Source organism: Nicotiana tabacum, chromosome 18 (assembly GCF_000715075.1).
Source record: "Nicotiana tabacum cultivar K326 chromosome 18, ASM71507v2, whole genome shotgun sequence".
NCBI classification, from domain to species: Eukaryota; Viridiplantae; Streptophyta; class Magnoliopsida; order Solanales; family Solanaceae; genus Nicotiana; species Nicotiana tabacum.
In genome coordinates, this window is record NC_134097.1 from 155,942,921 (window position 1) to 155,966,578 (window position 23,658).

Sequence of the window (23,658 nt, forward strand, 5' to 3'; positions counted from 1 at the left end):
ATCTGTATCTACTATAAATGGCTTAGAGTAGTCTGGCATGGCTAACACATGTACAGAAACCAAAGCCTGCTTCAAGTTATTGAAAGCAGTAGTAGCTTCATCAGTCCATACAAAGCCATTTTTCTTTAGTAGATCATGAAGTGGTCTGCATATGGTTCCAAAGCCTTGAATAAACCTTCTATAATAGCCTGCAAGACCTAGGAATCCCCTCAACTGATTAATATTCATAAGTGTATGTCATTATTGTACAATGGTAATCTTCCTCAGGTTTGTAGATACACCCTCAACATGGATAAAATGCCCAAGGTATTCAACCGTAGCTACTCCAAATGCACACTTTGACATCTTGACATACAATTGATGATGCTTCATCAATTCAAACACAACCTTTACATGATCTACGTGAGCTGTCACACTCTTGCTATAAATCAGAATATCATCAAAGAATACCAGCACTGATTTCCTTGAATGGTCTGAAGACAACATTTATTAAACTCTGAAATGATGAAGGTGCATTGGTTATCCCAAAGGGAATTACCAAAAATTCATAATGTCCTTCATGAGTTTTGAAAATAGTCTTGTGAGTATCTCCTTCAGCCATTCGTAGCTAGTGATATCCAGCTCCAAGATCTATTTTGGAAAATATCTCAGCACCCATTGGTTCATCAAGTAAGTTTTCAATAATGGGAATAGGAAATTTATCCTTGATAGTCATTTGATTCAGACCTCTATAGTCTACACAAAGTCTCCAACTACCATCTCTCTTTCCCAATAACACTACAAGAGATGCATAGGGACTGGTGCTAGGTTATATTACTCCATGGTCTAACATTTCCTGCACTAGCTTTTCAATTATATTCTTCTTAATTCCAGGGTACCTTAAGGGACTCTTATTAACGGGATTGGAGGCTTCTTTTAGAGGAATCTTGTGATCATAAGAACCCCTTTGAGGAGGTAAAGTAGTGAGCAACTCGAAGATACATGAATACTGCTTTATAAGTGTTGGTAAGTCTGGCAAGGTATCAGCACTTGTCATAGCTTGTATATTGTGGCACTGAATATTTTCATCCTCGCTGATTACTAAAGAAATCATGAAGAATTGAGCCTCTGCTCCTTCCTTCCTTATCAAACTCTTAGCGTTAACAGACTTGAGTTGATCATTTGCACCCTTGAGTACATGCCTCTTCCCTAGGTATATAAATCCAATGGTTCTCTTTATGAAATCAAACAATATCCTCAGTGTAAACCCGCAAAACAAAGCCCTCAGCCCCCAAATTCATATCGTGGAAGCAAGCCTCAGTTTTGTGGACCTTCAATCATTGATATTTCGGCCTGCAGGCCTGCAATCGCCGGTTCTCTACCTTCAATCTCTTTGGGATTACCAAATCTCAGGTATTCCTCTATCTCCATATCTTTAACTCGATATTTCTTAGGGTATTACTTATTGAAGTTATTTAGGAGTCCATCTATATGTAAACTAAAGTATTTCAAATGAAAAGTTCCAAATAGTGGAACATGAATTCTCAAATTTATTTTTATAGGTGAACAAAAATTTTCTATATGGGAGATTAAAGTGGAATTTGCCCCCTTTTCATTTAAGGTTCTTCTTCTTTGATTTTTTTTCTTAATTACATGTTTGACCCTTTTCCTTATAGTTTATTGTTGTTGTTTCTAGTTAGTTGTTAGCGCATTATCTTTTGGAGATAGCGACTTCACTGAAGGAAGGAATGAAAAAAGATAAATTAAATTAGTTTTACAGTGCACTAAATCAAAATGATCTCACTTGGATTTGCAATAGTTAATTGAAAATGCAGCATTGGAACTCCAGAACCAGAACATTTGCAATTCAAATTTTTTTCAAGGATGAATTATACGTATGTTTTACAGCGACTTAACCCTGCATGTTGAAGTACATATTGAAGTGTAATATTTTGGTTACTGACTGTCCTTGGGTAATGTGAGATATTCTTTTCCATAGTTCTTCATATTCCATTCACCAAATAAAGTAACTTGAGTAGGATGGTGTATATATAGCTTAATGCCTTATGTCCCGACTATTTCCACCAAACAAAGTGAAAGAAGTAAAATTATACACACAATTGTTATGGAAATTATGTACACCAACGGAGGACTAACTTGATTTAATATAGGAAAATCACGTAATAATAACCTTAATTCATCGTCATATCCTCTTATATTCTTTATTCATGATACTTTATATGCCTCTTGGGAAAACAATCCCAGAAGTTATAGGTAATTGAATTTTAGTGTGATATCTCTTGTACATTGTGTCATCTGTAATTCTAGTGTTTAGTTGTCTACTACTGCTTTTAAGTTTATTTCTCTCTTGCAAAGATCAAGTAGCTTTCCATTCGGTGATAATTTTGTAAGTATCTGATGTTCCTTCTTATTCTTTAATGATTATCATAATTAAGAGACTTGAAGAATTATTTACATATTTTTCATTCTTGTATATTTTTTTCAATGTTAGTCTTCATCTCCATTGCCCTCTTTCATGATGATGGGCTTGACAATTTTGTCAAGGTATCAGCACTATCCAGTGTTTGTAAGAGATTAAAATGCAAAAAACTAAATCCAGGTAAACATTTAAATAGCCTACCATCTACTCAGTATCATTCTCTAAGAACTTCAGTATTATTTTATTGATTTCTCATATAACTAAATGACCTTTTTATATTCTGTTTTTCTCGTAAGAATTAAATGTATCATAAGATTGTTAAATGATTTCTTTATACTAACATTCCTTTAATTCATTGCTATTTTAATTATTAGTTGTGAATGTGAATAAGCAAACGAGAATTAGAAGTGTAAAATTTCGTTAAATAAATGTCATTTAACGGAAATATTTAGTCGCCATTACAATTGCTACTAAAAGTGACTCCTTTGTTGGCAATTGATGGGATTTTACTGGAAATGACAAGCACAACTAAATATACGAGGTAGCACATTTCACAAATAGTTTTACTGGCTATTGTAATGGTCGGTAAATAAATGCCACTAAAAATAATTACCTTTAGCGCCAATAAATGGTGCTTTTACCGGTACTCAATGGAATTGCCACTAAAACATTTAGCAATGCTGGATTCAACGGCTAGTAATCAATTGTTGGTAAAGGTTTTTGCGGCAATTTCTATTGCCGCTAAAGTAAAAAATTTATTGCCGCTAAAGGCCATTTTTGTTGTAGAGTAAGAAATCATATGAGAATATTGTACCTTGTAATAGCCATTACAAGTCCTTACAAACTGAAGCAGTCTGTACTCTTCTGCCATCAGCCACACTCCCAGGCTATTTTAGAATAGAACAAGCTTTGCAGTCTAGCCTTGCAGTTACTTTCTCATCAATAAAATTGTGAGTACTTCCAGTATCTGTTAACATTTGCAATGGCCTCTTTTCATGGTAGCCTATAACTCTAATAGTTTGATAGCCTGGTATACATGTAAATGCTTGCAATGAGATAGCCATGAACTCATCTGATTCTGCCAACAGTTCTTGTACCAAACTTGCATGTTCTTCTACTTATATTCCTTCATCTTCTTTCACCTCTACCAAGTACAACTGTTGTTACCTATGTAGTTGTGACTTGGTACATACTTGTCATCACAGAAAAAGCACAAACCCTTTGCTCTCTTCTCATCCATTTCAGCTACACTCAATCTCCTGGCAGGAATCCTAGTGTTCTTATTAAGAGTAGGTTCAAAAGGCTTCTTGTTTTGTGGAGTTTGGCAATGGATTCTTTTGGTTATATTGAGTTTTATTATGATTAGGAGTACGTAGTAAGTCAATGTGGGTTCTTATATTAGGCTTAAGCCCCTAAGATTGAGCTTAAGCCCTAAATACTTCTTCCTGCAACCTAGCAATTCAGTAGGCTTGCAGAAGTGTTCTAGGTGACTGAATTCTCACATGCTTGTTCAATTCTGGCTTAAGGCCACATAAAAAAAAACTAATTTCATTTTCATTAGACATATTAACCCCCGGTCAATAATTTTTCAAATTCAGCTTGATAGTCCTTAACACTGCCAGTCTGCTGCAAATTCTTTAAAGCTTCCATATGATCCTCAAAACCTTCACCAAACCTTTCATTCAAGGCTAACACATACTAAGTCCACGTAGGCTTTAAAACTGAAGCCCTAGATTTCACATACAACTTATGCCAAGCAATAGCTTCTCCATCAAAATGAATAGAAGCCACTTTAACCCTTTGATCAGAAACTACTTCATCCATAGAAAAGAATTGGTCGATTTTGTACAACCAAGTCTTCAAATCAACAACAACAATGACCCAATATAGTCCCACAAATGGGGTCTGGGGAGGGGAGTGTGTATGCAGACCTTACCTCTATCTGATGGGGTAGAGAGGCTATTTTCAATAGACCCTCGGCTCAAGAAGACGAATAGACAAAAAGAGAAAATATATCAGTACCATTATGGAAATAATAACACAACATAAGAACCAGTGAATAGATGAAAGGCAGAAATAATGACCAGGTTATAATGCCCTGCACTATAAAAATGGAATAATAGTGTAAACACAACACTGGCCACTAGCAGTCTAAGACTAAATCCTATCAGCCTAGCCTCACACTGGAAGACTAAATATGCTCAACTACTTCCTAACTCACAACCTTAATGCTCGACCTCCACAACTTCCTATCGAGTGCCATGTCCTCGGAGATCTGAAGTCTCGCCATATCTCGCCTAATCACCTCTCCCCAATACTTCTTAGGCCGACCTCTACCTCTCATCGTAACCACCAACGTCAACCGCTCGCACCTCCTTACCGGGATATCCAAGCTCCTCTGAACATGCCTGAACCATTTGAGTCTCGCTTCCTGCATCTTGTCATCAATAGGAGCCACGCCCACCTTTTCCCGAATATCTTCATTCCTAATCTTATCCATCCTAGTGTGCCCACACATCCACCTCATTATCCTCATTTATGCTACTTTCATCTTCTAGGTATGTGAGTTCTTAGCTGGCCAACACTCATCCCCATACAACATAGCCGACCTAACCACCGCTCTATAAAACTTACCTTTGAGTAGCAGAGACACTTTCTTGTCACACAAGACTCTAGATGCTAACTTCTATTTTGTCCACCACACCTCTATATGGTGTGTGACATCCTCGTCGATCTCCCCACCCCCATATATAACTGACCCAGGGTACTTGAAACTGCCTCTCTTGGAGACCTGCGATCCAAGCCTCACGTACATGCCCTCTTTCCTCGGCTCGGCACTAAACTTACACTCAAGATATTCTATCTTCGTCCTGCTCAACTTGAAATCCTTTGACTCAAGGGCATGTCTCCAAACTTTCAGCCTCTCATTAACGCCACTCCGCGTTTCTTCAATCAGAACAATGTCATCAGCGAATAACATACACCATGGCACCTCTCCTTAACCATGGTATGTTAGTGCATCCATCACCAGAGCAAATAGGAATGGACTGAGCGCAGATCCTTAGTGTAACCCCATAACAACCGAAAAATGCTCGGAGTAGCCTCTCACTGTCCTTAATCACCATAATGTAGGCAACCGACACACCTTTAGCCTCTAGACATCTCCAAAGAACCTCTCTGGGAACCTTGTCATACGCTTTCTCCATATCAATAAACACCATGTGCAGATCCCTCTTCTTATCCCTGTACTGTTCCACCAACCTCCTAATAAGGTGGATAGCTTTCGCAATAAAACGAACCGGCATGAACCCGAACTGATTGTCTGATACAGATACTGTCCTCCTCACTCTCGCTTCTACTACCCTCTCCCACACTTTTATGGTATGACTCAATAGTTTGATACCTCTATAATTGTTGCAACTCTGGATGTCACCTTTGTTCTTGTACAACGGAACCACTGTACTCCACATCTACTCGTCCAACATCCTCTTTGTCCTGAAAATAACATTAAACAACCCTGTCAACAACTCCAGACCTACTCTACCCACACACTTCCAAAATTCTACCGGAATTTCGTCAGGCCCGGTAGCTCTACCCTTGCTCATCTTTCGCATAGCTCCCACGACCTCTCCAACCTTGATGCGCCTACAGTACCCAAAATTGCGGTGGCTCTTGGAATGCCCCAACTCGCCTAGCACAATATCATGATCCCCTTCTTCATTCATAAGTTTATGAAAGTAAGTCTGCCATCTCCACTTAATATGGGCTTCTCCCATTAATACTATACCATCCTCGTCTTTGATGCACCTCACTTGATCCAGATCCCGCGCCTTCCTCTCGCTCTCCTTAGCCAGCTGGAATAGTTTCTTCTCCCCGCCTTTGGCCCCTAGATCCTCGTACAGACAACTAAAAACCGCAGTCTTAGCCTCCGTGACCGCCAGTTTCGCCTCTTTCCTAGCTACTTTATACCTCTCCTTGTTCGCGTTCCTCTCAAACTCGTATGTGCTCCCTACTAACTTCAGGTACACCGCCTTCTTCGCTTCCACTTTACCTTGGACCACTTCATTCCACCACCAGTCGCCTTTAAGCCCGCCAGCGAATCCCTTCGAGTATCGAGTGAAAAAGTTACCATTAGAAGTCGTACCTTGATGAACTTCTCTGATTCTTCCTTCTTACTGAATCTCCATTGAACCAGCTCGACCAATAGCATATTCTGCCCTAGCTGGCTCTTTCTCCTTCCCTTTTTGATTCATAGCTTCCATAGTTTCCTTCAATTCAAGTAGTTCCTTATCAATTTGTACATTATGCTCATTTAGAATCACCATTCCATCCATCAACTTTTGCAATTGATCTTGAGTAGTTGCTAATTTGTCTTCCATTTTTTCAACAGGTTTCTTTGTGTTTTTGCTGTGAGTCATGATCGAAAATACCAAGGGCAGAAAGCTCTGATACCAATTGATGCAATGTAGCAGAATCTAACGAGAATAGTCAATATAGGAGCTAAAGCTCGAAGAAGGTGACAACTATATCAGGATTTATCGAGAAAATAACTCAATGAGAAGAGGAATTTAGAAAGAATAGAAATGTATTATCTTCAAAAGTGATTCATCAACTACATGTATATCAACTATATATGATCAGTTGAAGATTCTAGAAGATTGTTATTAGCTAACAACTTATAACTAACTCTAACCGACTGTAACTAACATAACTAACTGTTGCCACGTCAGCCGCCAACCAAGCTTCACTGTTACTGCATTTCAGTTTTTAACTCGATTTCTTCTCTTTAGTTGCTTAATTTCTTCTCCTTGGTTGCTTGCCTCCTTTACTTGTATAAAGAAGGTCCGGGGGAAGATAGCTCTCAGGGGTCGTTTGGTTCATGGGATAAGGATAATAATCCCGGGATAAAGTTTGCGATTAGCTTTGTCCTATATTTGGTTTGGGGTATTCTCTAATCGGGTGATAACTTTTACACTAAAATGGTGTGATTAGTTAACCCATATAAAAGGAGTGATAACTAATCTATGAGATATCCCACCATTATACCAAATAACCCCTTAATTTGTTCAGCCCATTTTGTAGTTGGGCATAAGTCGCTTTCTCAACTGCGCCTATTATGTTGACTATTGCGAATTAGAGAGTGTTTGGCTAAGCTTATAAGCTGGTCAAACTGGCTTATAAACACTTTTTGGCTTATCTACGCGTTTGGTAAAATTAAAAGTGTTTATAATTTAAGTGCTTATTAGCCAAAAATAAGCCAAAAGCCATAAGTTGGTCTCCCCCAACTTATCAAATTTCAGCTTATAAGCACTTTAGGTTTTACCAAAATATTTACTATTCTATCCCTAAAATACTTCTTTTTAAACAAAACTCTTCGGATACCCAGTTCTTCAGCTGCTTATTATTAATTTCAGCATTTTTATCCAAACACGTAACTGTTTATTTTTTAAATCAGCTTCAGCACTTAAAAATATTTTTCACCGCACCTAATGCTTATCAGCTACTCTAAATCAACTAAGCCAAACAGGCTGTTATAACCTCGTTATGCGACTTATATAGAGCAACTTACGTTCAGTTGATGCCACTTATAAATCGTCAATAAAACCGCATTGAATGCGCCTTTCTATAAATATCACTTTCTATAAAATTCATTATATTTTTTATAAATGCATTTTATTTTTAAAAAGTGCACATTTTGGGCATTTTTTTTGAAACGTCTCTCTCTCTCTCTCTTCCCTGCCGCGTCGAACACTTACTTCTCCGGCAATCGCCGCCGACCACTATTTTCCACTGGAACCGGTTTGTTTTTCTATTCTCTTATTTATTTCTCTACTTCTTCTGTTAGTTCGTCTCATTTAGTTTTGCTAGCAAAAACACCGAACCTACATTTTTGTTTATATAATAGGGTAAAATGTTGCCCTTTTTCAATTTTTGAAGTGGAGTTTGAAAATTCACTTAAGTTTTTCTATTTTCTGAGTCAGATATAGTAATTTTCTTGATTTCCACCATTCTTGAGTGACCAGAGTCAGTTGTTAAGACTATAACATTTTCTGTTTTTGCGTTGTTTCAAATTGGATTGAGTATTAAGAGTTTGTTTTGCTTGCAATTCCTTAAGATGTGTTTTAGTTGTTTCTTTAAATATTTTTTCTCTTCCCAAATTTTCTTTTTAATTTTGATTTTTTAATCTTGTTTACATTTGTTGTGATGTTTTAAAACTGACTACAATTCTTTTAAATTTGTGTCAATTACTTCTCTTTAAATTTGTTTACATTTGGTTCTGATGTACTCTAACTTGATTTCTAATATAATTAAATATTGTTGTATTTTTATAGAATTGTATTAATATGCCTGATTCAATTTTGGTCAAAATTGACCTTTAATAAGTGAAAAGGGATTAACAAATTGGGATGGAAGAAGTAATTTATTAGTGTTTTCCAAGACAATAATAAGCATGTATGCATGTTCGGTCGAACCCAATAACTTTTGTTGTATTTGTAAAATTAAATTTAGAACCCAGCTATTAGCACTTTTGTCTTCGTTCTGAAATTTAGAACCCATAAAGTTGAGATTGTGTCTCCGCCTCTGCTTGCTGCGTGAACTTAAAATTGATAATAATATATTGAACTCTCTCCTTGCCTATTTTTTCAATTTTTTACAATGTTTTGACTGTTTTCTTTCCTTTTCTTCTCTCTTTTTTCTCTCTCGTTATTTTACATTTCTAAACATTTTTTTTAATTATAGTAACTGTCCATGTATTTACTCTTTGTGATATTAAAACTGACCCAGTGGTCATTTCTGGATGCTAGGTGCAAATCTAACATAACTTAGAAGATCAATAATTGGCTAAACTATCATTTTCTAAGATCAGCTTTTCTTAGGTATCCTGAAGAAATACTTAGGGGTCGTTTGGTATGAGGTATAAGAAGGTATAAGAGTGGTATAAAAATTTAATACCACCTTAATACTCTGTTTGGTTAGCAAACCAGGTATAAGTACTGGGATAATTTATACCTTATAAAAGGTGGGGCAATTAACACCAGTATAACTTATACCTCCTCTTAGAAATTATGCAATTGTCATTCTTAATACAACATACCAAATAATGAATAAACAACAATCCCATCATAACTAATCCCAGCATAACTTATCCCAATATAACTTATACCGGCATAACTTATACCAGTATAAATCGTATTCCAACCAAACGACCCCTTAGTGTGCAGGTACTTTTGATATTTTTTTTTTGAGAATGTTTGGTAAATATGTTGCAGCTTGCAGAACTGGATATTTCAAAATATTGTCAAATTTGAGACATTGTGACAAAATTTAAGCTGGTCTTTGGATTTTCTATCACGTGAGAAAAGGATGTGGAAGAGAGTTTGGAATGCATCGAGTATTTTCTATCACACGAGAATAGGACATAAAATAGAGTGTGGAATACGTTGAGGACAATACTGCATGCTTCATTAATATACTACCTACTTGAAGAAACACTTCAACTCCCGAATCTATATGTGTTTTTTTCTTTTTGGCTAAAGTATGAAGTCCTTAATCTTTTTATCCAGTTCATGAGTGTTGCTGATAACCTCATAATCTTTTATCCATTTGATTAAGTCCACCTTGCTTCAGGTCTGCAGTAATCCAAACTGCAAATACATTACACAGTTATCTTAATGTCATTTAAGGCTACTCATGGTTCTGAGAAATAGTTTTTTTGTGGATTTGTGCAATAAAAGCTAATAGTTCAAATCCTAGGAAAACTCAATCATACTAGCTACCATAAATTGGAAACACGCATTGCAAAGAGCATGATTACCACCAATCTGTAATAGTATATGCTTTGGTTTGTGAGCTTGGATTTTGTCCATACTTTCAGTAATAGATTTTTGATATAGCGTTTTCTACACTTTATATTGGCTTCCTTGCTTCCTAACTGATTCATTTATTTTTGCCCTTATAGGCTATAGCAACTGATTTTTGCTACTACTGAATGATTGAACCCATGCCAGCTATGAAGAAGGTCGAGATTCTTTTTTCTTCTATCTTATTTCTTTATTCAGCATAACATTTACGTCAAATTTTCTTGCAAAAGAGTTACCCCACGTAAATGGGGTCTGCAGGTTATTTTGACCTATTTCCGCATGTTTAGTCATGACCCTGTATTTCCTTTCCTATTTATTGGAAAGATGTAGGTACTAATGGCTTCCTTAATTGATTAGAAAGGGGGAAATCAGCACTTTACTGCAAATAAATTCTCTTCTAATATATCTAAAGCAAAGTAAAGAGGCCATCCAAGTAAATTTTCCTCACATAAAAGGGGGTTAGCACTTTGCGGGTTCTAAGTTTAAGCTACATAGCAGCGCGCCAACACCTTTGTATATGTGAAATGGAATAGTCCTTTTTACTATATAAAACTACTGCTTCGGTTTTAAATGGGATAATCCTTTTAAGCTTATTCCTTTGATTAGGATCCTTTCTAAAGTAATATATCAGACCGTTATATATTCTTGCATCTGACACAGCATAGACTCTTTCATCTTGCTGTCTGCTGTCCTTGTCTGCACAGGTCATTTGCTGTTGGACACAAATGTTGTCCCTAATAATTTTTTGATAGAATTTCTTTTTAAGATTTTTTTTGTTCAACTATTCTTTTAGTGGCACAGCCTAACTAGAAGTATCCACTGTATAGTTGCTGTTTTCGTTTTTCTTTTGCCTGGATTATTCCTTTACTTGAAAAATTAGTATTTTGTAGTTTAGCAAGGATAAAAGCAGAGTAGCGTAATGGAAAAAAACGTGTCAGCTAAAAAGCCTATGAGAATTCTGATATGTTATTCTTATATGATTGTTACGGAGCTTCTCTTATGAAGTATGTGGTGTGTGTGTGTGTGTGTGTGTGTGTGTGTGTGTGTGTTTATGTTTGCTATATCAGCATCTTGTTAATATGCAATTTATTTTCCTTTCTGCACAGAGTGCTGTCCATGGTGGGATTGGGCATGTATTCAACAAATTGACAAGCGAGATTGGAGATCCTGTTGACTTTGAACTTCCAGATTGGTTGAATAAATGGCAACCCACACCCTTTACCTATATAAAGCGTAGTATCCTTCAATAGAATTAATTATGATAGATCTATTTGATGCACTTTAAAAGTTTGATAGTATATTTTCTAATTAAACATCTCTTAATCCTATACACTGATTGATAAGATAATTGCCTTGGTCTTCTGTTTGAAATGCATTGTTTCTTATCTTTGTATAGCTTCCTTCAACATTTCTCTGCTTTTAGTTGTGTCAGTATTAACTATTTGTAAGATATATACCTCACCAAGAAGGTTAAGCGGCGGCTGGAAGATGATGGCATATTTTGTTCCTGCAGTTCAACAGCAGGATCTTCGGACGTGTGCGGCAGGGATTGTCTGTGTAGGTAAGGATGACTCAAATTAAAATTCATTTAGCAGTCCGAACTTTGATAGACTTAAATATATTTTTTGGAAATTACATCCCCATGACCTGCATAAATTTGTTGATTGGGAGTTCTTACATGGTTCTAGCTGACAATTTTCTGCACTGCATGCATTCCTCTTCCTTTCTAGATAAAGTTAATAGACTCTATATAGAAGTACTCGTGGCCTAATATGCCAGTAACACGTTCTGCTGATATTCTTGCAATGGATTTGATATGTCTGCACTTTTTGTTTGTAATTTCTACAGCACCAAAAATATTATAAAAAAAGAAAAGGAAAAGGGTGGTAGTTCACTAGGTTGTTTGGTTCCATCCATGGCGGTAATCTAGCTTTGACATTTTTACTTATAAATTCTGAGAAAGAAGTTTCATTGGTTAAGTGGAGCCCAATAATTAGACACAAGGAAGATGGAAGCTTTAGAGTTAGGAAATCAGAAGTTCATAACTAAAGTTTGCTGCAGAAATGGCAAGGTAGCACCTTGGAAATCTGTCATTGAGATCAAATATGGAAGAGAGGGGTTTGGGCTCCTAAGGCAGTGAAAACACCCTATGGAGTTGCTGTTTGGAAACAGATAGTCAGTTTCTGGGAGATTTCAGCAAGATGTTAGCATTATAGATGGAAATGGGCAAAGTGTTAGGATGTGGAAAGACAATTGCGATGGTATTGGACTGCTAAAAGAGCAATTTCCTTGCCTTCACAGTGTGGTGAATAATACTAATGTATTTAAGGGAAAAGGGTCAAATATACCCCTCTACTTTCGAATATTGTCTACATTTAACCTCCGTTATACTATCCGGCCAAATTTACCCCTACCGTCATACTATGTGGCCAAATTTATCCCTATTATCAGCAAACATTTAAAAATTAGGGAAAAAAACGTAAATAGCCGGCCCACTATCTTTTACAACTTTTCCTAGCCATAAAGTTTTATTAAAAATAACCCTAAAATAGTGTAGCCATATAGCTTCAGATAAAAATCCCTGAATAGCAAATTTCTTCACAATTTAGAGAAACCCTAACAATGGAGTTTTTTACAAACAAAAATAAAATCTCTACACAAATCACAATAATGTCAGTCTAAACCCATTATTTTCTTTCATATATATATATATATATATATATATATATATATATGCACACACACACACACGAGACTTTCATAGTTCATTACACATTACGCACGGAGTATACAGTGTATGTTTGATGCATAATCATTGTAAATCTATGTATAATTAACATATATACATTACACACCGACTATATACTGAGTTCTACAATAATTATACATCGAACATCAACGAACACCTCCATATCTTTCCTTTCTTCTTCCATTAAAATCAACAAGACCACACCATTTTCATTCCCCTGAATCATAATTCCCCAGTAAAGTATTTTCTTCTCACTTAGCCCGTCCGCCCATAACAGTGCGCCTTACCTTTTTCGGACCCTGTTAATATCATAACCAATTTATAGAAATAGAAATCTTCACTTCAACGAGAAGAGAAGCTTAACTTTAATCGGTGAGATTGAGCGAGAACAAAGGGAATGCAGGGAGAGAGAAATCGAAATTATTTACTTTGTATAATATCAGATGGGTATCGTATCCCTTATAATCCCTAAAATTAAGTGATTTCAAATCACAATTCCTACATTTAGGATTAGCTTAACTGGCTAAAAACAGTAAAAAAGATATGCACAGTGTTTAAAATGAGTTATAAAAATAAAATAGGTTTATTTAAAGTTTATAACTAATATGGGCTGCTAGTCCAGTTAATTGTTCTAAAAATTACCCCTCTTCTTTCGAATATTATCTACATTTAACCTTCGTTATACTATCCGGTCAAATTTACCCCTACCGTTATACTATCAGTCCAAATTTACCCCTATAATCAGCAAACATTTAAAAATTACTCGGTGATCTGTTAAGTAATCCAAAATCTCCCAAATTCCTTTTATTTAGATCACCTATTGTTCTTCTCGCTCCATTATTTTCAGAAATTACTATTGATGTGAATGCTAAAGTTACTAGACTATACAAATTATTCATAATTTTTTTAAATTACCAATGCACCTACTTCTCTTCTTGTAATATTGGGTTTGGAATTGGTTTAAAATTTTATTTGTTTTTCAATCATATACATACCGTAGAATTCAGTGGGTCTATTTATTGTGTATTATATGCAGCTGACCATCATGTATGTACATGTATGTTCAAATATATTCTGTCATTGCCTGGTTAGTATAGAGTTCGATCAATTACTGAAGAGTGCAACAATGTGTATTGATTAAAGCAAAGTTGAATTAGACAATGTAAAGTCTCTGAGGAACTTCAACTTCAATCACTAATACTTGCAAAGTCTCCATACATTTGGTGAAACGAATTCATTAAAACTGGGATGTTGTAAATACTTTTAGAATTTAGAAAAGTTACCTAATTTAGATTTTTCAATTTACTATACTTTGTTTATTAACAATTGTATTATTTAATTTTTTTTCTCCAATTCAGAAAGTACGTAAATGCCAATTATTTCGAAAATAGTGGACCAAGAAGAAGAATCAGTAACTTAATTAAAATGATTTGGGAGATTCTGGGTCACCTGACGGACTGAGGGGTAATTTTTTTAAAGTTTGCTGAGTGTAGGGGTAAATGTGGCCCGATATTATGGTAGGGTAAATTTGGCCCGATAGTATAACAGAGGTTAAATGTAGACAATATCTTAAAGTGGAGGGGTATATTTGGCCCTTTTCCCATGTATTAATGGCTGATGTCTTTAGTGAAGATGGCTGGAATTCTCAGAATTCCAGTTCAGGAGGATTTTCTTTGACCGGGAAATGCATGAAGGGGACCTTTTTCTTGCAAAAGATGCATTCTGTGAAGATAAATCAGGGGATGGTAGATGTATTGTGCTGGAATTCTAAATAGAAAGGAGTTTTCACCATCAATTCTTATTATAGAGAACTCATTTAACAAGACACTGAACTGGGATCTATGTGGCCTTGGAAGCTGATTTAGAAGACTTTGCACCAATCAAAGTGGCTTGTTTTGGTTGGTTGGTGATCCATGAAGCATGCTTGACACAGGAGAATTTGCGGAAAAGAGGCTTTAAGCTTTATAGTAGATGTTATCTATGTGAAAACTCTTGTGAATTTGTTGATCATCTCTTTATGGACTGCAATTACACCTGGCAGATTTGGACCATTTTCATGGAAATTTATGGTGTGCAATGTACTATTCTTGGAAATCTCAGAAGTCTGTTAGGATGCCGGAAGTCAATTTATGCAGGTAAATTTCAGAAGAAGATCTGGTTGACCATTCCATTATGCATAGCATGGACCATCTGGACTGAGAGGAATAGGAGATGTTCTGAGGGCAATAAGGAGCAACTTCAAGTAGTGAAATATAGATGTATTCTTAATATGTATTACTGGAAGAGTGAAATTTTATTTTTACATTTCCAGGATATGCTCGACTTGTTAGATTTTATAGGGATTTAATGTGTCAAGTCTAGCTCTTTGTATTTTGCCTCAGTATCTTCTTGATACTGCTTTTGAATAAAATCTTACCTTATCAGAAAAAAAAGTAGTCTTATATATTCTTAGCAATTATTAGTTTGATGGTGAGATGTATTTGATCTTTGGTGGATGTATGAGAGGGTTAGATGAATTTACTTAACATTTTTCTGATAACCAAGAAACCGCTGAGGACCACTGGTGCATGGTTCAAAACTCAGTTGATAATGGGCCCGCCGCTATACCCTTCTCCACTTAAATGCTAGGCTTTTGTCTGCAGCAAAGTTCGACCCCTTGACATGTGCTTAATCCACGCACCAGGTGCTGCAATCTTACCACTACACCAAAGCTCTTTACTCATTTTTTATCGGTGAATAATTGATGGAATGACTAGTGGTATTAGTTTCATTGTAGGAGAAGGTAGTCACTGCACTAAGGAGCTGTTTGGTAATTGAATGGGATATGCCTTCTCTCTGGATAGGATGGTATGAGGAGATTATGGGTTGGATTATATGTCATGTCACATGTTTGGCGTGTCCTGATTAATGACCAGATATCTCATCATTGTCCAATGGAGTTTTTGACTTGCAATGAGATGACCTTTTATTGCTGCTTCCCAAGTAGGCCCTTGACATCATCTTTTGCTTTTTGTTATTTAAATATTTTTTAAAAACTCTAGAAGTTATAACTTAGTCCAACTTAATTTTTTCATGCCACAGAATCATCATCCATCAATCTGACAAAAAACAAACTAAAATTGCGTAAGAAAGAAGAAAAAAAAAAGCTTGTCCCAGAGAAGATAAAGAGAAGAAAGGCGATAAATATTTAATTCGCATGGAAGGATGAATAAGCAAGGGGAAGGGAAAATAGAGAAGAAGAAGTTGAGTGTGGGTTGAGTCTTAATACGTGAGGGAAGGAGGGACTGAAGGGGATACGAGAGGGCTCGCATGGGGTGGGGGTTGGTTAATCCGCAAGTGTGGTGCTTGTAGGATGGGGTTTCTAAATGGGTAGGGAGGCAGCTCTGACTATGTTGTAAGAGTGAGAATAGCAAGGTTCCTGGCATAAGGGTTAAGGTGGGAGGAAAGCTGGACTTTGATGAAAGGGGATGTGGCAGGAAGCCTAGGCTTGATTGGGCGTGAAAAAAAGGAAGAGATGAATGTTACCTTCTCAAAATAAAAAAAGTAGAAGAGATGAAATAAGAAGATGGTGCCTTAATATGTTATATATCATAATAGGTGCTTATCCAGCGAAAAGTTATAGTTACCCCCTCCTGTAAATAAAGTGGTGAGACTTCTTTGGATGATTTATCCAGAATCATCCAATCCAGGGTTTACATAATTTGGGATTATGTTGGATAACTTTTTTGCAAACCTTTATCCTATGAAGTAGCACCTGAGGTGCAAAAAAAATACTACTTTCAGCATCTTGACATTTAAACCATCTGTGAAGTCGTGGGTTGTTAGTTATTTCACTTTGCTTTTTCTTGCAGCATTTTATGGTCTAGCTGCTCCTCAGGGTGTAAATGTGGGAGTGCTTGTCTGAACAAACCATTCCATCAACGTCCTGTGAAGAAGATGAAAATAGTTATGGTATGCACATAAACTTTGAACACTGAGATATTTGGACATATGTTAGTTATTGCATGCATTTTGACAGCATTGAGTCATCATTTATATCATTTGTGACCTTGTCTTTATTAGTCTTTTTGTTACCAGGAGCGTAGACAATTCCTTTCCCATATAGAGCATTTTCATTTTTCAGACAATTGACAACCAAAGAAGCTTAGAACCTGATGTTTCTTATTTTTCCACTTTTAAGAGGTTGTACATACTTTGACTGAGTAGTTATGATTGGTATCTTAGTGCTTTGGTCATAACATAGGTTTTTGAATTTTCCTTTCATGTTCATCTTTTCTTTTAGGTTCTCTTTTGTTTGTCGTTTTTTAAAAAAAGGACCAGGGTTTACAAGCCGACTGAAGTAAGTCAAGCTCATTATATAATGATGGATTCATAAAAAGTAATCAATCAATAAATGATACAGTAAAAATAATAATCAATTAGTACCTAAACAAACATAAAATTTGCCAAATGGTACCAACTTCCAAATGCCTCAAAAAATGCTGGGTGGTACCATTTGCCATATCTATTTTTGCATTTCATTTTCTCACATATCTGGTGTAGAAATAAATTATTGTTGCTTATTTTGTATTCTTCCAACTTTTCGTTCTTCTGAAAACCAACCAATAATCATCTATGATAGTCAAGCTTTGTTGACACGTAAAATGCAGACTGAGAAATGTGGCAGTGGGATTGAGGCAGGTGAAGATATCAAGAGAAAAGATTTTGTTATAGAATATGTTGGAGAAGGTGAAGTTTTTTCAGTTTCTTGCTTAATATGAAGAGTATTTCATGTTTTGCACATTCTGAGCTGTTACAACTGCAGTTATTGATGACAAAACATGTGAAGAGAGACTTTGGAAAATGAAGCATAGTGGGGAAACAAACTTTTACTTGTGTGAGATCAATCGGGATATGGTGATTGATGCCACTTACAAGGGCAACAAATCCAGATACATTAATCATAGCTGTTGTCCAAATACTGAGATGCAGAAATGGTATATAAACGGCTTAATATTTACTATTCATTTGGAGCTCTCTCAAACCTTCTTCTCAGGGATACCAGCCTATTGTGGGAATTATTTGTTTTCGTACTGAATCATATTTTCAGGTTGATGGATGGTGAGACAAGAATTGGCATATTTGCGACACGTGACATTAAAAAGGGCGAGCATCTGACCTACGATTATCAGTATGGACATTGAATTTTTATTTTGATTGTTTTCTGCCATCCTAGCATTTTTGGTCAGCAGTCTGTTATCTCCGAGTGTGCATTTGCCCTTGCTCAGTCTAACAAGTGTAGCAGGTTCGTTCAATTTGGTGCAGATCAAGATTGCCACTGTGGTGCTGTAAAATGTAGGCGAAAGCTGGGAATTAAACCTAAAAAACGAAAACTTTCCTCTTCAGATGCTGCATTAAAGTTAGTGGCATGTCAAGTTGCTGCGTCCTCTCCCAAAGTGAAAGCATTGCTATCTCTAAAACATGTGTGTATCTCTACTCTGTCTATGATCTGAGATATAAGAGCAGTGTGTGTGTCGGGTCGATTCATTCTTTTCGCTTGGACGTTTATTTACTAGATTTATGACCAAATTCGTTAGTGCTTGTCCATAATTGTCCTGGTGGTTTGCGAAAATGAAATTGATAGCAAATTATGACCTTCAGTTTTATCGAGCCATACATATTTCTGCTCCTTTCTGAATTTTGTTAGAGGGAGTCGTAAAGAGGACAAGATGCTTGATATTACTGTCTAAAAGTAGTTCCCTTCATTCCTTTTCCCAATTGGGCAGGGCTACCCTGTGGAAGAACCATGCTGCTTTTCCCTGGAAAGAAGTTGGAAGATCACGTTTCCATGCGAAATGACATGATCTATCTATATGATATTTCTTGCATTTGTTGGAAACTTAATACAGTAAAGAAGATGATTTGTATAAGATAGCAAAGGTCTGAGGTTTTCTGCTTTCATTATTTGGCTGTGACCTGTATTTATATGTTTGCAGAAAAACATAAAACAATCTCAAACCCTTAGTGGACTAGAGGTTTAAATGATGATCATAAACTACTTTGTTGTAGTTGAAATATGAAGAAAGGGACACCCAAGGGTGTAGCCTAGTAGTCAATGAAGTCGGTTGAGAACCATGAGGTTTCATGTTCAAATTCCAACGGAGACAAAAAAACATTAGGTGATTTCTTATGTTCAAGCCGTGGTGGACAGAGTTACCTGCTATATGTTGTTGGTGGGAGGTAGTAGGTATCTCGTGGAATTAGTCAAAGTGCGCACAAGCTGACCCGGTCACCACGGTTATCAAAGAAGAATATATAAAGAAAGGGAACACAAGGATATGAGGGCGAAACAGACTTCTTCTTAAGTAAAAGTGCGAGGGCTTCATGATGGTACATGAAGTGTGTTATGACAGAGGCGGACCCACGTTGATTATAGAGGGGTCACCGGAACCCGTTAGCCTCGACAAAAACACTGCTATATATATATACTGAGGATCCCTTATTAGTTGGCCCCTTATTTACAAAAACTTGGACGGGAGCGTTGATCGAGAAGCCTGCTCAAGTGCCTTTCCTTGATTGGCGTGTTGGGTTGAAACCCATTCATGCAACTGTTCTTTTTTGTTTCTTCTTTTGAATTCAAAGATAGTTTACTCTAGCAAAAACTGAATATGGCAAATGGCACTTCCTTAATTCCTGAGTCATTTCCTTATTTTTACTAATTTTCACCTTTTCCCTTACTTTGTTTCTTACCGTTCTTACCGGTAGTGTCCTTAGCTATCATTTTTCATTCTTCTTTTGCTCCTTTTTTCTTTTCCTTTAATTTTTTTCTATCTTATTAATTTCTAATCCATTTACATTATTTTTCACAGACTCTCTCTTAGGGATTTTTATATTTAAGTTTACTTATCTTGTTTTTTATATGTATTATCGTTAGAATGGATGTGATTCTCTATAATTTATAAAATGCTGGTAAAACATACAATTCTAAAAATATTTGTTTAAATCAAAGCTAAATCTATTTAATTAATTGGATGATCGATTTGTATATATAAGTTGAATAAATATAACTAAGTTAATATATATTCAGTCAGGAACTGCGCTAAAAGTGCGCTAAATTAACGCAGAACCGAACAACCAATCAAATCATTATGGCGAGAGCCATCAATATCGATTAAGATCGGGTGCACCCGCCGTCTATAAATCCTGGGTCCGCCTATCGTTATGAGTTAATAACCTGTTAGGATTCTTGTAAGATGAAGATAGCTGGAAAATCATGCATGATGGACGACTGACTTAGTGTTTGTGTTTGGCAGAGGCTAGTGTCATGTTAATCCCAGATCTATGAGCCTATTAAGTGTGTTAGATGCCTGTCTTGGATAATAAAAGGATATCATTCTTAGGTGGGTCAAAATATTTCTTCACCAATTATATGTGCAAAGAGGAAAAGCAGAGAAAACAGTAGGATGCCACAGAGAATATCTCCCAGCTTAAGTTATGCTTATTAAAAAGGAAGTTTTGTTATCTCGTTTGCGCTTCCTTTAAAGACCAAGTTATGGGTACCTATATTTTGTTAATTATGTCTGACTATTTCCTTCATATTTCTCCCATTTTACTGCCTTTGGTTTGGTTCCATTGATGGATACAGACCGAATAGTTGCATACACTTTGTTTCTCGAAGAAGCGATTTCGAACGCTATTCTATTATCTTTCAGATTCCTATAATACATTATCTGTTTCCCCCGATATTGGACTTATTAACCTTTTATTTACTTTTATACCAGGGTTGTCAAACTGGAGTTCCTCCAAAAGGTAGGTTAAGTAGTCATTTGACTTCCATGATATCTGTGTTAGGAAAGTTAGTGTCTCTTTGATTTAACTTGGATCTCATGCTGTTTAGGAAGTTGGAATTGTGACTCTGCTCAGAGAATCCAGCGTCCTCGTAACTGTGTAGGTCATCTTATAAGAATAATTCGCTTCTCTGATCAAAGGTATGTCTGTCTCATTAGTATTCATAAAATCCACTATCTTTTCTATCTTTTTCTTTTTTTCAATGATTAGATACTGTAGTAATACTATAAAATATTTCTTAGTTTCTTTCTAGGAAGTCTATTCAAACTTCAGGTTTCAATTATTGATGCTGAGATATTTTGATGAAACCTTCATCTCTATTCAGAGAAGTAATTACAAATTTGTTTCACATGTGGTCTCCATGGTTTCTTTTTTCGTGGAATCTTTTTTGAGGTCTCTTTTATAACTTTTCTTATGTAATCCTCAGATTTCTACTAAACATTATTTGCATTAGGAATTGTCTACTAACTTTATGTGTGTGGTAGCCAAGTATGAAAGTGGTTGCAATCTTGTTAACTTGATATTCAAAGACAGTATCCTTTAAACCTAGAAGCTAGGAAGTTTCTCGATACTTTTCCACTGCCACTGGTTGCCCATTTAATTTCTTCTCATTTATTTGTTCATGTTTTACCTTTTTCAGTCCTATTGACTTACTGTGGGTCTTGAATACCTTGTTTTTCTCAGGTCTTTTGGAATTATAAAACAGTTTGACAGCATCACCAAAAAACATTTGGTAAGGAAGCTTTGAATTTCTTCTAATGGAACTCGGACACCCGTAATTTGGCTGATTGTTTACTCTTGTTCTTCCCTCAACTGCCCCAACCCAACCTAACAGATCATGTTTGAAGATGGTAGTGTTGAGTACGTTGACATGTCAACGGAAGATTGGGAATTTTGTAACTTTCTTGTGTAATCAGGTATTTGTTCCAACTTTTCATTTAAGGTTCATTCTATTATTTGTATGCTAGTGCAGAGTGGATCCATGTACCCAGTTCAGGTTTAAAGGATGAATTTTAATTAGGGATAATATTCTAAGGAGTCGTTAGAGATTTTATACCAGTAGAAAATATAGAGAACTTCTGGTACTTCTCATTTCTATTTTTGTATAATAGTGGCATGATATGAGCTTGCATGGAACAACATGATCACTGAGGATTCATATAGCCGATCCGAACTTGTTTGGGATTTAGACATACTACTATTGTTGGTTTTCTAAGGAGTTCAATGCGGAACAATTGTTTTGTAGGTCTTAGATGTCAGGATTAAGATAGACATGATTCAACGTCTGCAGCAGAGATGCGATATGTTGTTCAACATCCAAATTGCAATGGTTCGCTAGCTTTGTTTATGTTGTAACAAATGTAGCATGTTTCTTCTCCCAATTTCATTTGTTGGTACAAGTCTGCTGATGTTAGTACTCTCCTTTGGAGATGGAAGTTCTGATGATTCTTTCCCATGTATAAACATAACAAATGTAACAATAGCTCACCCCGTTCCCAATTGTATCGGATGTCCCTGATAAACAAGTTGACTATATGGTTCATAATTCATTAACTAGAGAGAAAAGAGAAATTCCTTAGCTCTCTATTTTTGTACCTTGATTGCTCGTGTATTCGTTAGCTCTCTATTTTTGTACCTTGAAATGTGTTTGTTTCTGTTCATTTTTTTCTTGATCTTTTTCACATTCTATTTCTACTTTGGCCTGCAAAAAGAGAATTTGCTTTCACAATTTCTTTTACTTGTGTGCTTTGATTTCTAAACAGGTCAATATCATTATGAACTATTAGTTTATTTACAACTCCTATTACCAAATCTGTTTGTGTGCGCGCGAGTGTTATACATGGCATGTCCAACTAGCCCAAATTTTAGGTTAAAATAGCACGGTCTAGCCAGTTTCGGACTGGTCATTCAAAAATAACCAGCATTTGCCAAGTCATTGAAAAATAGCCACTATTTTGTTGCAACAGAGATCGGTCCAGCATAATATACTGGAGTTTAGTGCACCTGTGTATGAACTTCCAGAATATGGATCGGTATACTTTGTTGGCTCCAGTATAATATACTGGAGAATGGAGCACCGGTGTTCCAAACTCCAGTATATTATGCAGGACCGGTATATTATACTGGAACTCTAGTATATTATGCTGGAGTATTTTTCCGGATTTTGAATAGTGTTTTCCTTAAGATTTATCTTTACATGAAAAGTGGCTAAATTTCGATTACTTTTGAAACTGTGGTTATTTTTGAATGACCACTTGTAAATCTGGCTATTTTTTAATTTCTCCCAAATTTTAGCTAATTGGCTAGGCATATAATATTATTCATGGGAAAATGATACTGTATAGTCGCTTTCAAACTAATAGCTAAAAAAGTATGTATTTTTTATATATTTAATATACATTTTGTATGTTATATATAAAAATTATACAAATTATATATATTTTTTTGACTATTGAATGTAAATAGATTCTGATGGGAACTAAAATTGAAAAAAAAAAAAAAAAACCCGCTATATTCATTAGCGGGTCAATTCAGGCAAATCCAAATCAGTCCATTGCTATTCACAAGTACATGTTATGAAATCTTTTTTTTTTTTTTGAGAATGATGGTCATATTATACTGCAAGCAACCCCCACTTCCAACCGAGAGGTTGTGAGTTCGAGTCTCCCCAAGAGCAAGGTGGGAAGTTCTTGGAGGGAAGGATGCCGGGGGTCTATTTGGAAACAGTCTCTCTACCCTAGGGTAGGGGTAAGGTCTGCGTACACACTACCCTCCCCAGACCCCACTAAGTGGGATTATAC

The 23,658-nt window shown here is 36.0% G+C and overlaps 2 protein-coding genes across 2 annotated transcripts; both read left to right on the forward strand.

Annotated features, from left to right (window-relative positions):
* Nucleotides 1-644: 644 nt before the first annotated feature.
* On the forward strand, nucleotides 645-7,373 carry LOC107768605 (uncharacterized). The gene is made up of 3 exons (XM_016587727.2): nucleotides 645-1,392; nucleotides 2,492-2,599; nucleotides 6,810-7,373. The coding sequence occupies exons 1-3, from the start codon at nucleotides 1,206-1,208 to the stop codon at nucleotides 6,830-6,832; spliced, it is 318 nt and encodes a 105-aa protein (XP_016443213.1). The 5' UTR covers nucleotides 645-1,205; the 3' UTR covers nucleotides 6,833-7,373.
* A 669-nt stretch (nucleotides 7,374-8,042) lies between these two features.
* LOC107768606 (histone-lysine N-methyltransferase ASHH3) lies at nucleotides 8,043-22,452 on the forward strand. The gene is made up of 14 exons (XM_075237554.1): nucleotides 8,043-8,218; nucleotides 10,380-10,439; nucleotides 11,388-11,517; nucleotides 11,731-11,842; nucleotides 16,882-16,981; nucleotides 17,680-17,758; nucleotides 17,835-18,006; nucleotides 18,120-18,200; nucleotides 18,315-18,492; nucleotides 20,791-20,818; nucleotides 20,907-20,997; nucleotides 21,542-21,590; nucleotides 21,693-21,774; nucleotides 22,104-22,452. Exons 2-13 carry the CDS (start codon nucleotides 10,410-10,412, stop codon nucleotides 21,768-21,770), a joined length of 1,128 nt encoding a protein of 375 aa, XP_075093655.1. The 5' UTR covers nucleotides 8,043-8,218; nucleotides 10,380-10,409; the 3' UTR covers nucleotides 21,771-21,774; nucleotides 22,104-22,452.
* Nucleotides 22,453-23,658: the final 1,206 nt, after the last annotated feature.

What these genes read in the sequence shown, in the direction of transcription:
- LOC107768606 (XM_075237554.1), top strand. Translation starts at nt 10,410, where the DNA reads ATGATTGAACCCATGCCAGCTATGAAGAAG. An exon ending in CATCTGACCTACGATTATCA is followed by an intron (nt 18,201 to 18,314) that starts GTATGGACATTG and finishes CAAGTGTAGCAG; the next exon opens with GTTCGTTCAATTTGGTGCAG. An exon ending in AACTGGAGTTCCTCCAAAAG is followed by an intron (nt 20,819 to 20,906) that starts GTAGGTTAAGTA and finishes CATGCTGTTTAG; the next exon opens with GAAGTTGGAATTGTGACTCT.
- LOC107768605 (XM_016587727.2), top strand. Translation starts at nt 1,206, where the DNA reads ATGGTTCTCTTTATGAAATCAAACAATATCCTCAGTGTAAACCCGCAA. An exon ending in TTGGGATTACCAAATCTCAG is followed by an intron (nt 1,393 to 2,491) that starts GTATTCCTCTAT and finishes TTTCAATGTTAG; the next exon opens with TCTTCATCTCCATTGCCCTC. An exon ending in ATGCAAAAAACTAAATCCAG is followed by an intron (nt 2,600 to 6,809) that starts GTAAACATTTAA and finishes TTTTTTCAACAG; the next exon opens with GTTTCTTTGTGTTTTTGCTG.